Source organism: Eulemur rufifrons, chromosome 7 (genome assembly GCF_041146395.1).
Source record: "Eulemur rufifrons isolate Redbay chromosome 7, OSU_ERuf_1, whole genome shotgun sequence".
NCBI classification, from domain to species: domain Eukaryota; kingdom Metazoa; phylum Chordata; class Mammalia; order Primates; family Lemuridae; genus Eulemur; species Eulemur rufifrons.
In genome coordinates this window covers 152135449-152155207 of record NC_090989.1, presented here as the reverse complement: position 1 = coordinate 152155207, position 19759 = coordinate 152135449, and the positions used below count along the sequence as shown (strand labels likewise).

Genomic DNA, 19759 nt, shown 5'->3' with positions numbered 1-19759 from the left:
ATTGTGAGCAAGTCGTGGAGGGAGAGTCAGGGAGAGCCTTGGCCTAACCCGAGCCTGCGGAAGCTCCGCGGTGGTGCAGGGAGTTGTGCATCCGTCTCTTCGAGCAAAGGGCTAGGCGGCTGCTGCTCTCTGTTGCTGGGGACCTAGGCCAGGAGACGTGGACTGCCAAAGAGGCGCCCCCTTAATGAGGTGGAGGGGCTTGAGTCCGCGGGGCCACGAAGAGAGAAGTCTCTTCTTGAGTCACGCCTCCACCTGCCCGGCGCCCCGACTACTCCGCCAGCTCCGGCCGCGCCCCCGTCGCCTCCCGCAGCTCTCCTCCCTCCCTCCCCCTCGCCCCTCCCGCCGCCCCCCGCCCCGTCCCTCGCGGGAGCTCCAGGTTCCCGCCAGAAACCAGGGCAGGGGCGGTAGCGGCCGCGAGGGGCGCCACGAGAAGGCCGAGGTTGCCAGCGGTACCCATGGCGTTCCCGGGCGACGGCTCCCTGGGCCTCCTGGCTTGGCTGTTGCTCCTCCAGCCCGGGCTCGGCGAGGCCCAGGCGGGTGGGGCGGGGGCGCAGGGAGGGCCGGCACCGCTCTCACTCTCGCGTCTCCCGTCAGGGGGCGGCGGCCAGGACCTCGGAGCAGGCAGGCGGCAGCCACCCCCTGTAGAGGCTCCGGGGTCCCCCGCTGCCCCCCAATCCAGGGGGAGCACAGTGTCACCTAATTTGGTGGCATTTACCCCAGGTGTCTCTGATTCTTACGACGATGTGGACGCTGTGGCAATCCCACAGACAAAATCATCCGCATGGATCAGAACATCTACTTCAGGTGATGTTTCTGGGCCATTACCTGCCACAGAGAACTGTCCTGGTCTGAGGGGGATGGGACCCTGCCCTAGAGCGGAGGGTCTCAGGGGGACACGATCCTTGGGGGGATGGAGGGGCGTGCTGAGTGCACTTAGCCTGCCCTTGAGATCTGAGAGGACACAGCCACTGTCTGATGAGGCTCAGGAGACACAGACATGCCCTGGGGGTGTGCCGGGCCTTGCTCTGAGGGCTCCGAGGATCAGCTGGTGCTGGTGGAAGTGCAGCAGCAACTTCACTCCCAGTTCCTTCCCTTCATTGACCTGCTCCAGCGTGTGGCCAGAGGGCTATGAGGATAGTTGGTGGAAGTCCTGCCCCGGAGAGGAAATGGCCCTGGCAGGTGAGCCTGCAGACCAATGATAAACATATCTGCGGAGGCTCCCTGATCACCAACCGGTGGGTGATGACTGCAGCCCACTGCATATATGGGTGAGTGTTTGGGGCTCCAGGATTGGGCCCCTGATCAGGAGGTGTGACCCGGAGCCAACCTGTTCCCTCCCTGAGCTTCCTCTTCCTCATCTGAAAAAGGGAGTGACAGCCCCATAGCTTTTCTCCAGTCTGGACTGAGACCTGAGGATTTGCATTTCTAACACGTTCCCAGGTGATGCTGCTGCTGGTCTGGGGACCGCCAGAGAACTGCTGGCTATGTGGTCGGGGTCCCTGGAGGGGATGTGGTTTGGAGGGAGGCAAGTGGCTGATGGCTGGCACAGGAAGGTGGGGCCAGGCTGGGGAGCACCTAGGAGGTGTGGGAGCGGAGTGTATAGACCCTCGAGGATCTCCTTGCAGCCATCTGGAATACACCGTGAAGATGGGAGACACAAACGTGAAGCATCACTCCACATCTGCAGTTGCGGTCCCAGTTGAAGACATTGTTATCCACCAATATTATAGTTCCCTTACCCTTCACAATGACATTGCCCTTGCTCTGCTCGCCTTCCCTGTGAATTACTCCACACACATCCAGCCTGTGTGCCTCCCTGAAAAGACTTTCATGGTGAAAACGGATACAGAGTGCTGGGTGACTGGATGGGGCAAACTAAACCAAAAAGGTGAGACTATGAAGCAAGACTACAACAAACTCAGACCGGAAAGTAGGCTGCCTGATGCCCTGAGGTTGGCCTACAAGCAAAAGGGAGGGACAGGGAAGCAGATTTTATAGTGTAAGGAAGGGAGGAGGGTGGAGAAGATGCTGCTGGGGAATAATTTAACAACTGGTTATGAATTTCTCTCGGATTGTCAGGACCTGGGGGCATGGTGGGTTCTCTCTAGGGTGGATTTTAGCTTTCGGGTGATGAGCTCTCTGCCAACGTAAGCTGTCCCTCCTGGGAAGTACCTGCCCTGCTAGACAGGGAGCTTCCTGTGTGTGAGAAGAGGGCAGAGGCCTCTCGGTGAAGTACAGGTCCTCCTATCCCTGGGGAGAGGCTGGATTTTAGAGTCTGTGATCCTGTTCTAAAAAGTAAAGATACTTTACAAATGCACAGGATGCCCTGTGACTATTACTACTGATACCTAGAGTGACAGATGCTTGGTTTTGATTTCTCAGGGTGGTAAGGCCTTGCCTTCCCTCTCCTGATCTGTTCTTATTTCTCCTGACTTGCTTCGGATCTTACATCCTCCTATCCCGATGTCAACTGTGGGCTTCATTTTCTCCTGGGTCAAATGGGGACAATATCCAATGCCTAAGGGGGCATCTGTGTGTGAATACACTGTACTGAGATCCACAGTGGGTATGGGGTACTCCTTCCTGTCCCACTTATGCAGATCCACTCAGTTGAAAATTGTTTTTCTGTATATCCAGATACAGAAGTGCCAGTTGAGCTTCAGGAGGCTGAGCTGAACATTATTCGTCATGAGAACTGTTCAGAGATACTCAGGGCAAAGAAAGGAAGCGTTGGTCAACTGGTCAAAGAAGGGATGGTCTGTGGCTATAATGCCCAAGGAAAAGATGCCTGCCAGGTCAGTTCCTGGGCCCCTTGCTGCCTCGGCATTCCAGTTGTCTGAACAAAGTTTCATCATCCCCAGCCAACAGGGCCTGCCCCTCCATTTACCATTAGTGACATTAGTGGGAGGTGAGGACAAGCCACCGGCACTCTCCTGGGCTCACCTTACCTGATCCTTCGGGAGAGAGTAGCTTATAAAGCTTGGGGAGGGGCAGGGTAACACTAATGATAGTAATTCCGTGTTTTGAGCCTCTTCTGTGTGACAGGTGGTATACTTTACTCATTAGTATCTCAGAGTAGGTATATTTTCTTTATTTATATTCAGCTTTTGGAACACGATTTTTTTTTTTGTTAAAGATGTTCAATTCTCAAATCTCACATTCACAGAAACCCAGGGCCGAGGTCCAGGGGATGCACCATGTGTCCCTGTCTCCTCAGTGCCTGCTCTGACGTGGGTCCTGTTCCATTTCTGCAATTGTTTCTTTCTCTTTCTCCAGGGAGATTCTGGGGGGCCCCTGGTCTGTGAATTAAATGACACGTGGATCCAGGTGGGGATTGTGAGCTGGGGCATCGGCTGCAGTTTGAAAGGAATTCCTGCAGTTTATACGGAAGTTAGTTTCTATAAGGATTGGGTTATTAGTCGCCTGAGTCAAGCTTCCTGCATGGACTCAGAAGGCTTCCTCGTTCTGTTCCTGTGTCTGGTGCAGCCTCTGGACATCCTGGTGACACCATGATGGCCCCAGCCCACTCCCCTCCTGTTTCTGAGTCTCAGACTTAGGCGTCTCCTCTCACCAACCTCCTGCTCCTTCTCCGTGCCCTTTCCTCAAATCCCAGTTGTGATCCACTGGCCCTCTGGAGATCCACACAGGCGAGCATGGCAGGGAGACTGGGGCCTGGAAAGTGTCCCTGCCTGGTGCTCCGGTCACCTGCCTTGGCCACCCCTACACCTGGGCTATGCTCTGCCTGGTGGGAAGGAGGGGATGAACCGATGCCAGCTAGGGGGCCACAACCTGCCAGGTGGGGCGTGATGACTCATCGCCATCTCGGAGAACATCTGCCAAAGAGACACCAGCAACGGTGAAACAAGCATTAGACCTGGTCCTGGTTTCAGGGCTCTCACCTGAGACTTTGTGAAACCAGTCAGCTTGGTGATTGCTCAGAGAGAGTGAAGAGGTGTTGCCAGGTCCCTGCAGAGGTGCAAGGCCCAGGACTTCCACCTCTGGCTCAGTCGTCTGGGGCTGGGAGAAGCTCCCTTGCACACCACGGTGAATCCATCTGTGAGTGGACAGCCTCTGCCACACAAGCGCTCTTGGGGTGACCCATTCTTGGCACCCTCTTCCTCAGTGCTCTAGTGGCCACATCCAGGGACACTCCATGTTGTTTTGAGGCAGTTATAGAGTGGGGAGTTTTCAGAAGTCACCTGAATAAATGTTTGGAGAGTTTCCTGTGTGTTCTGAAGTTCTGCTCACCTGGGGTGTTTGGTTGCATAAAATACACTCTGTAGAGAACTGGTTTCTCATTTAGCTAAGGATACTATTTATGGTTCTTACTGAAACCTAGAAGGAGAGGTGAGGCCTACCCTGCCTGCTCAGAGGTGAGTCTTAGTTTTAGCCAGTGGGTCCTGCTCATTGTATACCTGTTAGAGTCATTAGCATCTCTGCAGGGAGCTCTGCAGTTGAAGTTAACAGTCCCTACAGCTAGGGCTAGGGGACCAAGAGAGACTGGTACGGGGAGTAAGAGTGAAGTTGGGGCATGAGAACTATTCCTCCTCATCACTGCTTTTCTTTGCTGCTCACTCCCACAAGGAGGGTGAGAGAGATTCACTATATTATACACAGATTCTTTTTCCTCATTACAGGGCCTGGTGTCCTGGAGTCCCTTGTCTAGCTGCTGATCAACACCCTCCCAATCTCCTGCCCTTTTCCCTTCCAGGGGTCCATGTTTAACCTCCAGGTATCAGTGGGCTTCAGTGGACAGTCTGTGCCAGTCCTACTTGTTGCTGGGGCTGAGGCTGAGAGCTTACATCAAACTGGGTCTCTTAATGAGCATAGCACCAGCTGCTTTAAGAAACCAATGATTATTCAAGAATTAACAAAATAAATTTAATGTCTTTTTTCTAGAACATCCCATTCAGATGTTCTTGGTCAACAGGTAGCTTTTCTCCATCTCATGGCTCACTCTTAGGCCTGTTGCTCATGCTGTACCAGCTTCAGATCCCCTGAGGGCTTGTTAAAAATGCAGATTACCGGTTCCACTATGGGAATTTTCAGTTGGGTAGGTCTGGGTGGGGCATTTTAATTGCAACGATCTCATTGGTGGTCTGTGAATGAGGATGAATGCCTTTCCTTCCTCTGTTCTCCCCCAAGACTCCTTGTTTTAATTTCTGGTCCAGCTCAAATATGACTTTCCCAATGACACCTTTCCGGATTCCCTAGCCTTACCGTTGTTCTTTTCCTTTCTTTGCTTTCCACGGTTTTCCAGATTCCCAAATCAAAAGTGACTGTGAAACTCTCCAGTGCACCAGGCCCAGGGGAACAAGGGTGTGGTCAGAGGCTGGGCAACAAGATGCCATCAGTGGTCCAGTGGTCCCCTGGGCCTCCACCAGTCAGGTTCTAGGGGTACTGTCACAAACTTAAGAGCCCTTGGGGGTGCTTTCATGGGGCGATCACCTAGGGAGCACAGACCGAGGGCCCCCAGGTCGTCCTCAAGGGACAGGCAGGAAATGGAGGTGCGAGAAATGCGCCAGTGTGTGGCAGTGCCTCAGAAGCCCTGGCGCCTTCACGTGCTGGGGTGCGCATGTGGCCCGGCGCCAGGCACGTGCACGGTCACGTGGGCGTTGCCTCTGCAGCCGCCAGGTGGCAGCCCCCCCCCCCCCCCCCCCCCCCCCCCCCCGGCCTCATGGCTGCCTCTCGGTCCAGCCTCTTCGCTGGGCCCTCAGTGCTGAGCTGCCGAATCCTGCTGCAGCTGCTGCTCCTGCTGCTCCCGCCAACGCTGAGCTCGGGTGAGGTGGGCGCCTCCGCAGCCACTGTCCGTCCCTTCTGCTGCTCCCCTTCCCCCCTGAACCCCGGCCTGCTCCGCCTCCAGCTCCCTGCCCAGCATTGGGGCGGGGGCCTGGCCTCGGAGTGCGGTGGGGACTTTTATTGCCTACCCACCCCACGGTCGCCTCTCCTCTACTACCCCCTCCCAGGATCTCGCCAGGGCGATTCCAGGGATTGTAAACAACTGCCTTCTCAGTCCTCCTCCCTCAGGCCACACCTGCCCTGCAAGGCCTCCTGGGGACCAGCAGAACAGAGGAACCCTCTGCCTTCTCTCCTGATGTCCCAACTGCCCGGCCCGCCCTCTCCAGCAGCATCCCCAGGCGTCTCACACTCCTCCCCTCCACCTCGAGCTCTGATCTTCCCGGGGACCTGGGCTCCCTGGAGACCCCATTTGGGCATATGGTTTGGCCCAGGCAAATTCCTGGTCCCCATCTGCTAAAGGAATACTCTAAAATTCACCTTCCTTCCGGAGCCCCTATTCCAGCCGAGCGTGCCTCGCTAGCAGCCCTTCATTCACCCAGAAAACACGGGCTTTCAGGCACTGTCTTCCTTGACTCTCCCCAACCCCCAAGGACCCCTCCAAAGCCGGCTACATCTGTACCACCCTCACCTGCCTCTCCAGGAAACAGAGATATGCTTCCTGTGCAGGGCAGGGCCAGCCCGCTCACCTGCCCTGGCTCTGCGTGCACTGGGCCCCCACCATCGTCCTCTCAGACCTTTGTCCTCCTTCTCTCTCTTCACTGGCTTTCTGGCCCCATCTCTTTCCCGTTCACTGCTGCACTTCCCAAAACAACAGTCTTCCCTTCCCTTAGTCTCTTCCTGGCATATCCCTGTCCTTACTGTCCCCAACCTTTCTACCACTTGCTCCTGTTTCATTTTCTGTGTCTCCTGATTCTTCCTTACCTCACGAGTGACTCTCTCTCTCCTGTGTCCACCCCAGGCCACCCTGCTCTGCTCATCCCTGCTGCACTGGTGTTCTGGAAGGTGCTGTCTCTGTTTCCTGCTCCTCCGTCTTCACTGCTCCGCGTGAACTCACTGGGCATTGAGCTGCCATTTACGTGACGGTGCCTCTTAAAACAGCATGTCTTGATGTGCAGCCACCTGCTGGACATCCCCCACCTGAAAGACCTAGAAACATCTCAGCCCCTTGGTGTCTAAAACTGAGGCCCTCATTTTCCTACAAACTAACTGCTCTTACTCAGTTTTCTAGCTCAGTGGGTGGCAGCCACTCTTCTCCAAAACTAGAAACTGCAGTGTCATCATAGGCTCACCCGTGTCCCTAAGTCCCACATCCAGCTCACCCTGTCTGTTCTCACAGCCACTTCCTCATTCAGATCTCCTCATTTCTTGCCTTGGTTCTGCAGAGGCTCCCAAGGAATCTCATTGCCCTCAGTCTTGTCACCTTCCTGTCTATTCTCGATGCTGCCTTCACAATACAAGCCTGACCCTGTCACACCTCTGTTGGCCTCCCTCTTCCCAGAGGGTCTCACCCTGGCTGATTGGCCCCTGACTCTCCTCCTCTGGCTCAGCTCTTGCCATCACAGGACTTGCCCTTCATCCTCTGGAATCTCTGGCACGCATCATGATGTTTCTTCTGCAAGGAATGTCATTATCACTTTTCTGTTTTACCTTCTCATCTTTAAGACTTGGCACGATAACCCTTTTTCCCAGAAGTCTTTTGTGTCCGCTGCTTCTTCTGGGCTCACCTGACACCTGTGGCCCTGTCCCTGTACTGATCTTATACAGGTGGTTGTGTATTTATTTCTGGACTCTATTCCTTGAGGGCAGGTTCTGTTTGACACCTCTCTGTCTCCCCAGCTTCCATCTCCAGGCTGGGAACAGAGCGGAAGATTAGGACATATTTGGGTGATTGAATGAATGAACTAGTTAATAAAAAATGCACATCTTTGCTGACATATTGTCATAAGCTCTAGCTTCATTTCTGTCCCTCTTTTCTCTTCCAGGTTACAAAGAGGACAAAACCAAACCAGGTGGGTAGGGTGAGCCCCTTCTACAGGAAAAGCTTCAGCTCCTGGGAGGGTATGTTCTGAAGGGAGTCACATAGATTGTGTTTCTGGGTCTGTAGGAAGCAGGAATTTAGTCTAAGGGGCCCGCTTCCTAAAGAACAGCCTGTAGATGCCAGAACATATAGACCTAACAGTCCAGAGGAAAGAGTTTCAGGGCCTCCCCTGGGAATGCTGAGCCTCTTTGAATTCATCCCAGGTTGCATCCCATCAGGGAACATGTCTAGGAAGCTGATGCAGTCCCTTTTCCACACAGAAACCTTTCAAGCTCTAAACTCTTCAGTTGCAGATAGAGCCTCCAGGGCCCTGTGGCGGTGTCTGCAGAGCCTGGCTCTTTTGCGGTTTCCTGTCTTTTCCCTTAGAAAAGGGATGGAGGATTGGATTACTCCTGTTCTTCAGTTCGTGAACCTCCATTGTCATAGGTCCTGCCAGGATGCCACCTGACTGATTATTTGGCTGATTGACATAGTTAGTTATCCCAGCTTGTATCCAGGCCCCACTCCCATACCCCTCAGCCTTTCTTATGTGTTCAGTGTGGATCTTTCTGTTTGTGTGTGCTGTGGTTAACATACATAGCGCTGTTTTGTGTGCATGTATTTTCAATTTACGTAAATGATGGGTACTCTAGATCTGTTTCTGTTTCCTCCTCTTTTAATTCTCTATTAAGAAAATTTTTTTATTTGGAAATAATTTTAAATTTATAGAATACTGCAAAAATATAAGTAGTACAGGGAACACATATACACATTTTTTTTTAGTATCATTTGAGGGTAACATACAGCATGGCTCTTTATTGCACAGTACTTTGGTGTATATTTTCTGAGAATATTCTCTTACATAACCACAGTGTACTTATCAGTTTCAAAAGTTTACATTGGTACCATACTTTTGTCTACTACCCATATTCCAATTTGGCCACCCCTCCAGACTCCTTCCAGCAGTGTATGAAGGTGTATATATTGCCACAGACCTACCAACCTTTGGCATGATCCAGCTTTGACATTTTTTGCCAATCTAATAGATAAACAAAATGATTTCTTAATTTGATTTGCGTTTTTGCCATTACTGAGTTTGAACTTGTCTCAATATCCTTTTGGCTTTTTGAGTTTCCTCTTCTAATAAATTGCTTGTCCTTCTCTTTTAAATATTGTCTCTTCTTTTTTCTTGTTGATTTCCTAGAGTTCCTTGCATATTTCTAATAAAAGTCTGGGATCGATTTTAGATATTGCAGATATTCCCTCCCAATCTGTCCTCTGCCTGTGAATCTTGCTCCTGGGGTCAAAACTCCTTGATTTTGATGTAATGAAGTTAATCAGTCTATGCTTTATGGGTTGTGTTTTGAGGTTTTGTTTAAGGAGTCCTTTCCCACTCTATGTCACATAGTTGTTAACTTTACAGTTTTACCTTTCACCTTTAGGTCTTCAAGTGCTATTAGCAAGGAATCTAGTTTTGTTTTTCTTGTTTCTTTTATAGTGAGCCAGTTTCCCAACACCATCTACTCAATAGTCCTTCTTTTCCCCACTGATCATGGTGGCTCCTTTGTTTACATCAAGTTCCTGTAATACATGGAACAATCTCAAGCTGTCTATTTTTTTCCATTGGCCCATTTGCTGTCCTTGCGACAATACCACACTGTTTTTGTTATTGTGGCTGTTGCGTCTGTTTTAATATCTGCTAGGACAAGTGGCCCTTCTTTGCTGTACTTTTGCAAAAACTGAGCTATATGTGGACATATTTTTTTTCTATTTCAATTTTAGAGTAAGTTTACCAGGATTCCTAAAAATTCTAACTTGCAAAATGAATTTATTGATATTGGGAAAAATTACATCTAACATATTCAGTTATTTTCTTTAAGAGCAAGAATGTCTCTCCCTTTATGCTGATCATTTTCTGTGTCCTTTTTTATAGTTTAGAATTTTTTACCACAGAAGTCTCATGTGATGTTAGATAAGTTAATTCCTAGGTACTTTATAATTTTTAGCCACTGACAATGTATTTTATCTTGAGTATATTTTCTAGTTGGTTGTGCTGGGATAGAAAAATGTTATTGATTTTCAAAGTGAATTGTTTTATTCAAGTATTACATGTATCACACAAAAGTGCACACAGGAAGGTCCAGCTCGAGGAATTATCATTCAGGGTCCAGCTCGAGGAATTACCATGCAGTGAACACAGCCGTGTAGTCACCACCTGGTGAAGAAGTAGGACAGTACCAACACCCAGAAGCCCCCTGTGCTCTCTGCATTACCTCCTCTGCTCTCCTCCTCACAGAGGATCCTTATTCCTGGCCTCTGATGGGATAGATTCTTTTTTGCCTGTTCTTTAATGTTATATGATGTTTGCTGTAGGTTTGCAGCATATCTAACTTTTATAAAGTTAAGGATTTCCTTTCCATTTCTAGTTTAAGTAAGAGGTTTTTTTTTTTTTTTAAGTCATAAATAATGTGTTGCATTTTTCAAATGCCTTTTTCTGTGTCTATGGTGAAAAGCACATGGTCTTTCTCTCTTTATTGTTAGAACTAATTTATGTGAAGACTACACTATATGGGACTACCCCTGCACCCCTGGAACAATCCTTATATGATCATGGTGCATTGGTTTTTTTTAAAGTATAATGTTGGCTAATGTTTTATTTTATTTAATGTGTTTATTCATACATTCATCCAATCATACGACTCGATTGGCAGAACTATGTGCACACTAAGAGTGTGTGAGCTGTGTGTGTGGGGCCTCTGTGGATCACACTGGGACCTTGAATGGGCAGTGTGAAAACTTCTAACATAGAACGCAGAAACTTTTCTTGATTCTGAGCAGTGTAGGGACAGAGGCCTTTGGCATCTAAGAGATGCAGCAAGCGTTATAGCTTTTCAGGAGTGTGGCCTAGGAGCCTCTCCAGACACAAGAAAATGCATTTCTTGTCTTGGGACTCCTCTGCTTCTCCTTTGTTTTGATGTTCTGTACTGATTGCTCCCTGTGACTCTCAGTATCTCTCTCTCCCGCTGTGCTGTTTCTATGTCTCTGTCTTGATGCTTTTTTATCTCTGTCATTGTCCATTTCTGTCTAGCTCAGTGCCTTTGGGCAGGCCACTGCCCATCTCTCACCCTCAGTCTCCCCTCTCTGAAATGGGAACAAGCCCCCGAGTTTATAGCTTTGTGCAGATTGGTCCTGGAGGGCGCCTTGGTCTCAGTCATTCTCATTCTCCTCTATGTGGTCACTGTGCCTGAAGTTTGTGGTGCACCCTGGTGGTTGGAGGATGCGGGCATGACCCGCCATTGGCCCTGGGAAGTGAGCCTCCGGATGGAGAATGAGCACGTGTGCGGAGGGGCCCTCATTAACCCCAGCTGGGTGGTGACTGCTGCCCACTGCATCCGAGGGTGAGTGTGGACCATGTGTCCAGGGCCTGGAGACCCAGAGGTACAACGGGCCCAGCACAGCTTCCTCATTTTCTCTGTGAAACAATGGGGGAGGAGAGGGATTGGGAGAGCATGGAAAGGGGCATCCAGAGTAGGGAAGAGTCATGGTCAGGATGTCCGGGGGATCAGGGACTGAGCTGGGGCAGGAGCCCCAAGTCACAAAGAGTGTATCCTAAGCTGAACAACAAGAAAACTCAGAACACACTCCTTAGCCCCACGCACAAGAGAACATACACGTACACCAACACCTCTGCACCTGCACATACAACACACAGACCTGGTCACCTTGAATCAACTTTAATGATGAATGAAGAGGCAGGCAGACCTCTGACCCTGAGGGCCCTTAGGATAGATCAGGCAAGATGGGGCAAACACAGCAAATCAGGCAGGACTTCTACGAAGGGAGAGGGGCTGTAGGGGAGGTAGGAACATATTCTTGCTTGGGAACCTGATATCTACCAGGTGGAGCTCTCTATCTCCTGCAGAACCAAGGAGTACTGGGTGATGCTTGGCACCTCCAAGCTGCAGCCTATGAACTTCACCAGGGCCCTCAGGATCCCTGTGAAGGACATCATTATGCACCCCAAGTACTGGGGCCGGAATTTCATCATAGGTGATGTCGCCCTTCTCCGCCTTCACACTCCCGTCGTCTTCAACAACTATGTGCAGCCCATCTGTCTCCCCGAGCCCAACTTCAACCTGAAGGTTGGGACGCAGTGCTGGGTGACTGGCTGGAGCCAGGTTAAACAAAGGTTTTCAGGTGAGTGGGGTGGGTGGGAGGTGGGTGTGGTACCTCAGAGAGCACACTCCTTTCCTTCTGAGACCTCTCCTGCTGGACCCCTCATGGCGCCTCTCCGGAAGCTTGTGTTTTTTGCCTCTGGCCCCTGGTTCTTCGAATGTGTTAGGATCGATCACTCCTTGTATGGTAACCATTGTCACTGTTTACATGGGCACCTCATTCAGGCCTAGCAATGCCTGGGCTGGGCATGATCACCTGCCTCGTTTAGAAGCTCAGAGTTGGGGATTCAATTCACTCACTCACTCATTCATTCACTTGACAAACTTTGAGCATCAGCCACACCCCCAGCCCTTGGCATTGGAAATTCATGCCCTGCCTGGAAGGAAGTCACAGCTGAGCATGGGTAGGGGCACATGCTGAGGAGGAAAGAGACAAAGACCTTGCCAGGTGGTCTTGAGGCCAAGCCGGGAGGGATCTGTGATGAGCTCTGGGCAGAGGGACTGCCCGAGATGTCTGAAGGAGGAGTGGGCGTTAGTCAGGTGGCAGAGGGGACAGCTAGTGCACACAAAGTTCAGAGTCTGGAGGAAAGCAGCATGTGGTTGGAGTCCCAACTTGTAAGGGGCTGCACTGGAACTTGGATTGTGGCCTGCTTGGTTCAGAAGCAGAAGCTTCCCAAGAAAGGGATCTCGAATCAGAGTGGCAGAGGGTGAGGTGCTTGCTGGACAAGGTCTGCACTGCAGGGGGGCGGGGCAGGTGAAGGAGGTCTTGCAGGTGTGACAGGGTGTGTCTTGGCAGTCTCCAGGGTAGGGTGACAAGGCACGAGGCAGAGGTCAGGGCTGTGTGCAGTGAGGAGTTAGTGCTAACCCCGCTGGGCTCCTCCACAGCTGACTCCGTGCTGACCACAGAGCTGCAGGAGGCCGAGGTGTTTATCATGGACAATAAGAAGTGTGACCGGATCTACCACAGGAAGTCCGTCTTCCCCCGAGTTATCCGCCTTGTCCTGAGGAACATGATCTGTGCCACCAACTATGAAGAAAACTTGTGCAATGTGAGTTTCCGGGAGGTTCTGGCAGATCTCCTGCCGGGTGGGGGCAGTTCCCTGGGGAGGGGTTGGCCTGACCTTCCTGTGTGTTACCACCCCCAGGCAGTGCTGTGCTCTCTCCTGCCTTCTCCTGAGACATTGATTTTTGGGCATTACTCTGGAGCGGGGTCCTCAACAGAGGAGCCAAAGGAGGACCCCTGGGAGTGCGAACCTCAAGGAATGACTCTTCCAAGCAGAACTCAGAGGGTGGGCATTCTAGGTCCCTTAGGGCCCAGCAGGACCCACAGCCTCCATCACTGCTCTCTTTGTCCAGGGGGATTCCGGGGGGCCGTTGGCTTGCAAAGTTGAGAACAGATGGATTCTGGCTGGGGTGTTATCCTGGGAAAAGGCCTGCGAGAAAGCACAGAATCCAGGCGTGTACACCCGCGTCACCAAATACACCAAATGGATCCAGAAGCAAATGAGCAATGGAGCCCTCGCAGGTCCCTGCGCCTCTGCCTGGCTCCTATTCCTGTGCAGGCTGCTGCACTCCTGGGTGGGCCCCTGACATCCCCACCCCTTGTCTTCCTGCTCTGCCTCTGCTGAGTGGGGCTGGATGGAGGTTGAGCAAGGTCATGTGTCCATATTCAACAAGAGTAAGGGTGGCGAAAGAGTGGCCCCTGCAAGACTGGGTTCCACTTTGGCATCTCAGTGGGGAGAAATGTGATGGATGACTAGGCTTTGAGTGACCAGGAGAAGGGAAGTGTGGCCTGGAAAGGTCCTGGAATCTGGGACCAGAATAGCAGGGATTAAACTTGTGCAAACCTGAGCTGGCTCTTTTCTTTTTTCTGTTCTCTGGGGTAGCCCTGGGGATTGGGCGTGGGAGGGAGGGCAGGGCTTCCTGGAATTAGGTCTGCCAGGAGCCTCCCCAGAGTGGAGGCTGATTGTTTTCGCTGTATCATTAGTGCTAGGGCGTAGGGAGAGGGCCTGGGCCTGTGGCCTCAGTTTCCGCATCTGTAAAGTGGGCATGCTGTAAGGGAGCAGTTGAAACATGCCCTGTAGGCTTGTAGGCTGACAGTAGGAATGACCCACAGATGGAACTGCAAAATTAGCTTGCTTTCTCCTCCTCCTCCTCCTCCTCCTCCTCCTCCTCCTCCTCCTCCTTCTTTCTTCCTCTTCCTCCCTCCTCCTTCCTTCTTCTCCTTCCTCATTCTTTCTCCTTCCTTTTTTTTTTTTTTTAAAAAAAAACAAACCTGATTATAAAAGTATTGCATATTCGTTGTAGAAAATTAGGAAACACAGTCAAGCCAAAAGAAAGAAAACATCCTCTGGAGTCCCACCACACGGAGATAGCCAGTCTTCTCATTTTGGTCTATTTCTTTCTACATTTTTTTATCTTAAAAAAAAAGGGTTATCGGCCCGTAATCCGAGCACTCTGAAAGGCCGAGGAGGGTGGATCCTTTGAGCTCAGGAGTTCGAGACCAGCCTGAGCAAGAATGAGACCCCCGTCTCTACTAAAAATAGAAAGAAATTATATGGACAACTAAAAATATATATGGAAAAAATTAGCCGGGCGTGGTGGTGCATGTCTGTAGTCCCAGCTACTTGGGAGGCTGACGCAGGAGGATTGCTTGAGCCCAGGAGTTTGAGGTTGCTGTGAGCTAGACTGACGCCACAGCACTCACTCTAGCCTGGGCAACAGAGTGAGACTCTGTCTCAAAAAAAAAAAAAAAAAAAAATGATTATATGTAATATCTAAATACAGTCTTGTGATTTACTAACAAAATGCAGAAATATGTATAAAGATTCCCCTTTTTTCATCTAATCCCACTGCCAGTCCTGCTCCCATCCCCAGAAGTAATCATTATTAATATCCTTAAACAACAGCTTTATGATTTTTAAAATAAATGGGGTCTTATATATGTATTAATAACCGACACTTTAAAAAAGCATATGACCTGAGGACCTTTCTATGTCAGTACCTAGAGCGTAATTTTACATTACTGCTTGTGTTCTGTGCAGATACAACAGTGATTCGGCCACCACTAGTTTTTAGGTTGTTTCTGACTTGTGAGCATTGCCACGGTGTTGCCACGAACACGCTCCCACACGTGTAGGGGAGCACGCTTGGCGGCATGTCCACGGCCGTCTTCCTAGGACAGAGACTGAGGGGAAGATGGACAAAGAAGATGCAAATTTAATAATTTTGGAGGAATACTATCAAATTCACCCCCTGTCCTCCAAAGCTGAACCAGTTTACATTCAGACCTACAGTATACGAGAATGAATGTGTCCTCTTTGCTAAAAATAGATGTTATTGATCCTTTCAATTTTTGCCCATCTGATGGCAGAAAATTATATCATTGCTGTTTTAATTTGTATTTTCTTTATTGGAAAAATGTTTTTTCCTGTGTTCATTGAAAAAAAATATACTTTTGCTCTAGTAAATCCTCTGTTCATATACTTTGCCTATTTTTCTATTGGATTCCTTATCTTTTTCTATGGAAGGTCTTTATCTTTTCTGAATACTTAGCCTTTGTCAATTATTTTGCAAATATTTTCTTCAGTAAGCCACTTGTCTTTTAGAAATATGGGTAATTTTACCATAAAGCCTTTTAAAATTATCATGGAATCATATCAGTCAGTCTTTATTTATGGGTTTTGTGCCTCTCTTAGAATGGCCTTCTCCATCTCCAGATTGTAAAAGCTGGTATTTCCATTTTTTTTTTTAAATTTACGTTGTTTGTTTAAGTCTAATTCACTTGAAATTTCTTTTTATGTGTGGTGTGAGGTATGGCGCTATTTCTAACTGGAGAGCCAATTTCATTGACACCATTTCTTGTAGCGTCCATCTCTCTTTTCCTGCTGATTTGAATTTCCCTATTTATAATAATGAAATCCCAATATACTCATGGGTATGTGTTTTAACCCTCTATTATTTTCCCACTGATCTGCTTTTCTGGTCCCTGGGTTAGTGCTGTGATGTTTCAATCAGCTTTGTTGTATTTTGTTAAGTGGTGGCAAAAGCTCTCCTTTTCCTTTAAAAAAATTATTGCCTATTGTCTTCTTTGTAAACTTTAGAATTAGTTTGTCAAATTTCATTAAAAACACTACTGGTATTTGAATTGGAATTAAATACACTGATTAATTTGGGGAGAACTGTCACTTCCACAATGTTGAGTTCCTAACCAGGGATGTGGTATATGTCTCCATTCACTCAGCTCTTCTGTGTCTTTTCAGTAGCTTTCCAGGTGTTTTCATGGATGCCTGGGGAAATATTATGTTTATTTCTAAGTATTTTATAAATTTTGTTTATGTTAATGGTATCTTTTCCCATTACATTTTTTTCTAATTCTGTATGTTAGGTATTGTACAGCTGTTGATGGATTTTTAAAAAATAGTGATCTTGATTCCTGGCTGTCTTGCAAAACTGTCTTATTGATTCAGTGGTTTCTCAGTTGATTCCTTTGGCTTATTTTTGCATAATCAAACTACTTAAAATGGTGACAGCTTCATCTTATTATTTCTTTTTCTGATCTCATTGCCCGAGACCACCATCCCGCACGGTGTGACATAGTAGCAGTAACAGTGGGAGTACATGTGCTGATTCTGACTTCATTCTTTCCTCCATTCCACGGATATTTATTGACAGTCTTCTCTGCTCCAGGGACTATTTTGGGCCCTGATGATGCAGAAGTGAACAACTCAAATGATTCTGTGGATTTTCTTATTTATTTACATACTGAATTACATTACTAGATCAATGGTATTCCTAGGTAAATTCTATAATACATGGTAGATTTGCTGACATTTTGCTTAGACTTTTTTGCCCGCCCCACTGTTGGAATTAGCCTACAGCTTTTTCTTTTTTTTGTTCTATCCTTTGTTCAAGTTTGGTGTCATTGCTATGGTAGCATCTTAAAACATGTTGAACAGCTTTCTAGTATTTCCCTAAGCCCTAGAACAATTTATATAACACCAGCATTGTCTGTTCCTTAGGTTTGGTAGATGGTGCACATAAAACTCACTGAGCCTGATGCCTGATGCATTTTTTTTTAAGGGATAAATCTTTGACTACTTAAAAAATTTGTCTATAATTACTGGCCTAGTCACATATTCCACCTCTTTTTGAGTTAATTCTAGTACAGTTTCCTAGGAAATCACTTAATTTACCTTAGACTTAGAAATTTCAAATTGATGTATAAAATTTGAGTCTATGTTCTCTTTCCTATTTCTAATACTGTTCATGTGTGTACTCTGCTTTTTTCTTAATTATTACAGATTACAATGTCCAAAGTTCCATCTACTTCATAGGTATGTTCAAAAAGCCACGTGGTTAGCTCTATGGTGTCCCTCCTCTCCTTTCCTTTGTATTACTGCTGTTCCTGGTCAGGGGCCCACACCTCTGCCAGGCTGCCCATATCCTTCATGGGGAAGCTGTCATTCTCTCAGCTCCCAGCTTGATCTAGTCATGTTCTAGTACACCAGCCACCTGCCCCCGGTGGAGTGCTGACCTGGGCTGTCCCAAACAGATAAGGCATGGTTAGAGAAAAGACATACGCACTGTCTTTCTGAATGTAGATGAGGAAGCAGGAGGAGATGGGCTGTTGGCAGCCATTCTTCAATAAGGGGACCAACTGAGGCTGAAGCCACCACTACTGAAGGCAGAGAGAAGAGATGGGAATTATAAACCTATTTGAGTGGAAATTTCTGTTACTTGGGAACTCCTAAATGGTGCAAACTAACTTTTGGTTTTAGTGATCAAATCTGCTTCTTTCTGTTTATTTCATTAAAGCTCTTTTAGTTTTAATAACTTCAACCTTCTACTTTTAGGGATTTATTTTATTGTTTTTTTTTTCTAACTTCTTGATTAGTATGCTTAGTTCATTATTTTAGACTTCTTTGGTTTCCAATATTTTCACTTCATTCCATTAATTTTCCGCTGAGTCCCACTTTGGCCATATTTCACAAAATTTTATATATACCGGCTTCATTGTCATTCATTTCTTCGTTGTTTATAATTTCACACTATATTTCCTATTTAACACAAGAGTTATATAGAAGGATGTTATTTAATTTCCCAATGGGTAGGTTTGGGAAGAAGCGGGGGATTCTCCTGTTTTTCTCTATATCACTACAGTCATGTGCTGCATAATAATGTTTCAGTCAACAACAGACTGCATGTACAACAGTGGTCCCATGAGATTATAATGAAGGATATATAGAAACCTGACATGTAGCACTTGATATTAGCATTGCGGATCCAATAGGGGAAATGACTGATATTCAGTAATGGTGCTGGGACATTTGGTTTTCTATATGAAAAAATATGTGTAAATAAAAATATTTATACCACCTAGGTTTGTGTAAGTCTACTCTATGATGTTTGCACAATGATGAAATTACCCACAACACATTTCTCAGAATGTGTCCCCATTGCCAAGCGATACATGACTGTATATGGATTTAATTACTTCTGTATTTTGGAATTTATTGAGGTTTTATTTGTGGCCCACTATTTTGTCAGTCTCAGTGAATGTTTGATGTGCATTCAAAAGTGTGTTTCAGAACCAAGTTTGAGCTACAACTGATTGGATCAGGCTTGTTGACTGTGTTATTCAGATCCTTTCAACACCTCAAATATTTTATGGCTACATAATCTGTTGATTTCTTAGAGGTTTGCCACAAAAATTATTTGGCTACTTCTTGCAGTTTTAACAATTTTTGCTTTATATGTTTTAAAGCTGTGTTGTTGGGAGTAAAAGGTTCATGCCTGCTCTTCCATCTTAGTGGATTCCACCCTGTCAATATAAAATATGCCTTTTGTCCTATTTAATATTAGTTGTTTTTTTCAAAGATCCATTACAGGGTTCATGCTTCATTCTGGCTGTTCTTCTAATTGGTTAAGGTATAATTCTGTGTTTTGTACTTGTTAGCTACAGGTTTTCCTCTTGTTTATTTTTATATGTTTTTATGGTTTCTTGATTTGAGTATATAATTCATTTATTTTCATTTTTGTTATTCAATAATAAATGCCTTTAAGGTTATGAATTTGCCTTGGACACGCCTAAGAAGTTTAAAGAAAATGCTTTGCTCGGATTATTAGTATTTTCTAAATAATTTATAGAGTGTATTTATTTCCTCAAATTAATTTGGTAAGGTTTATTTTTTAACTTTCCAAATGATTTGGCTTATTTTGTTGAAAATCATTGTTTAAAATCCTTGTTTAATTGCATCATGATAAAAAAATGTGGCCCACACTAGTTCAGCATTTAGGGAAGTTATTGTGGCTTTCTGAGTAGTCTAATATGCGGTTGATTTTTATAGATATTTCATCCCTCAAAGTCATAGTGAGTTGGAGGAGACTCTGCCACAACAAGTGAGGTTTTTCAATTTCTTATGTATTGCTGATGGATTTTGCTTGATATGTTTGATGCTATTTTATTGATAGACAGAATTTTATGATGTTACATATCATTGCAATTTGTCTTTTTACAGCATAAAATAACTTTTTTGTTCTGTTTAAATCATTTGTCTGGAATCATTTTCAGAGATGAACATTGCCTTTGCTACTTTTCCTTGCATATACTGAATATGTTTTTGCCCACCTTTATCCTCTCACCTTCTTTATGTCACTTTATTTTAGGTGTCTCTAACAAGTAGCATCTGAGTGGGGTTTTTTTTTTTTTTTACTTAATGTAAGAATTTTTATCTTTTACAAGTATTTAATAGAATTTGTGCATTCA

At 46.9% G+C, this 19759-nt stretch overlaps 2 protein-coding genes across 2 annotated transcripts; both read left to right on the top strand.

The window, feature by feature from the left end:
* The first annotated feature begins 455 nt into the window (after nucleotides 1-455).
* On the top strand, nucleotides 456-6879 carry LOC138385830 (serine protease 44-like). Its single transcript, XM_069472037.1, has 8 exons — nucleotides 456-720; nucleotides 1112-1268; nucleotides 1626-1888; nucleotides 2644-2795; nucleotides 3277-3501; nucleotides 4712-4755; nucleotides 5698-5906; nucleotides 6758-6879. Exons 1-8 carry the CDS (start codon nucleotides 456-458, stop codon nucleotides 6877-6879), a joined length of 1437 nt encoding a protein of 478 aa, XP_069328138.1.
* Nucleotides 6880-11074: 4195 nt separating this feature from the next.
* LOC138386860 (putative serine protease 45) lies at nucleotides 11075-13581 on the top strand. Its single transcript, XM_069473571.1, has 4 exons — nucleotides 11075-11214; nucleotides 11739-12013; nucleotides 12877-13040; nucleotides 13348-13581. Exons 1-4 carry the CDS (start codon nucleotides 11102-11104, stop codon nucleotides 13579-13581), a joined length of 786 nt encoding a protein of 261 aa, XP_069329672.1. The 5' UTR covers nucleotides 11075-11101.
* Nucleotides 13582-19759: the final 6178 nt, after the last annotated feature.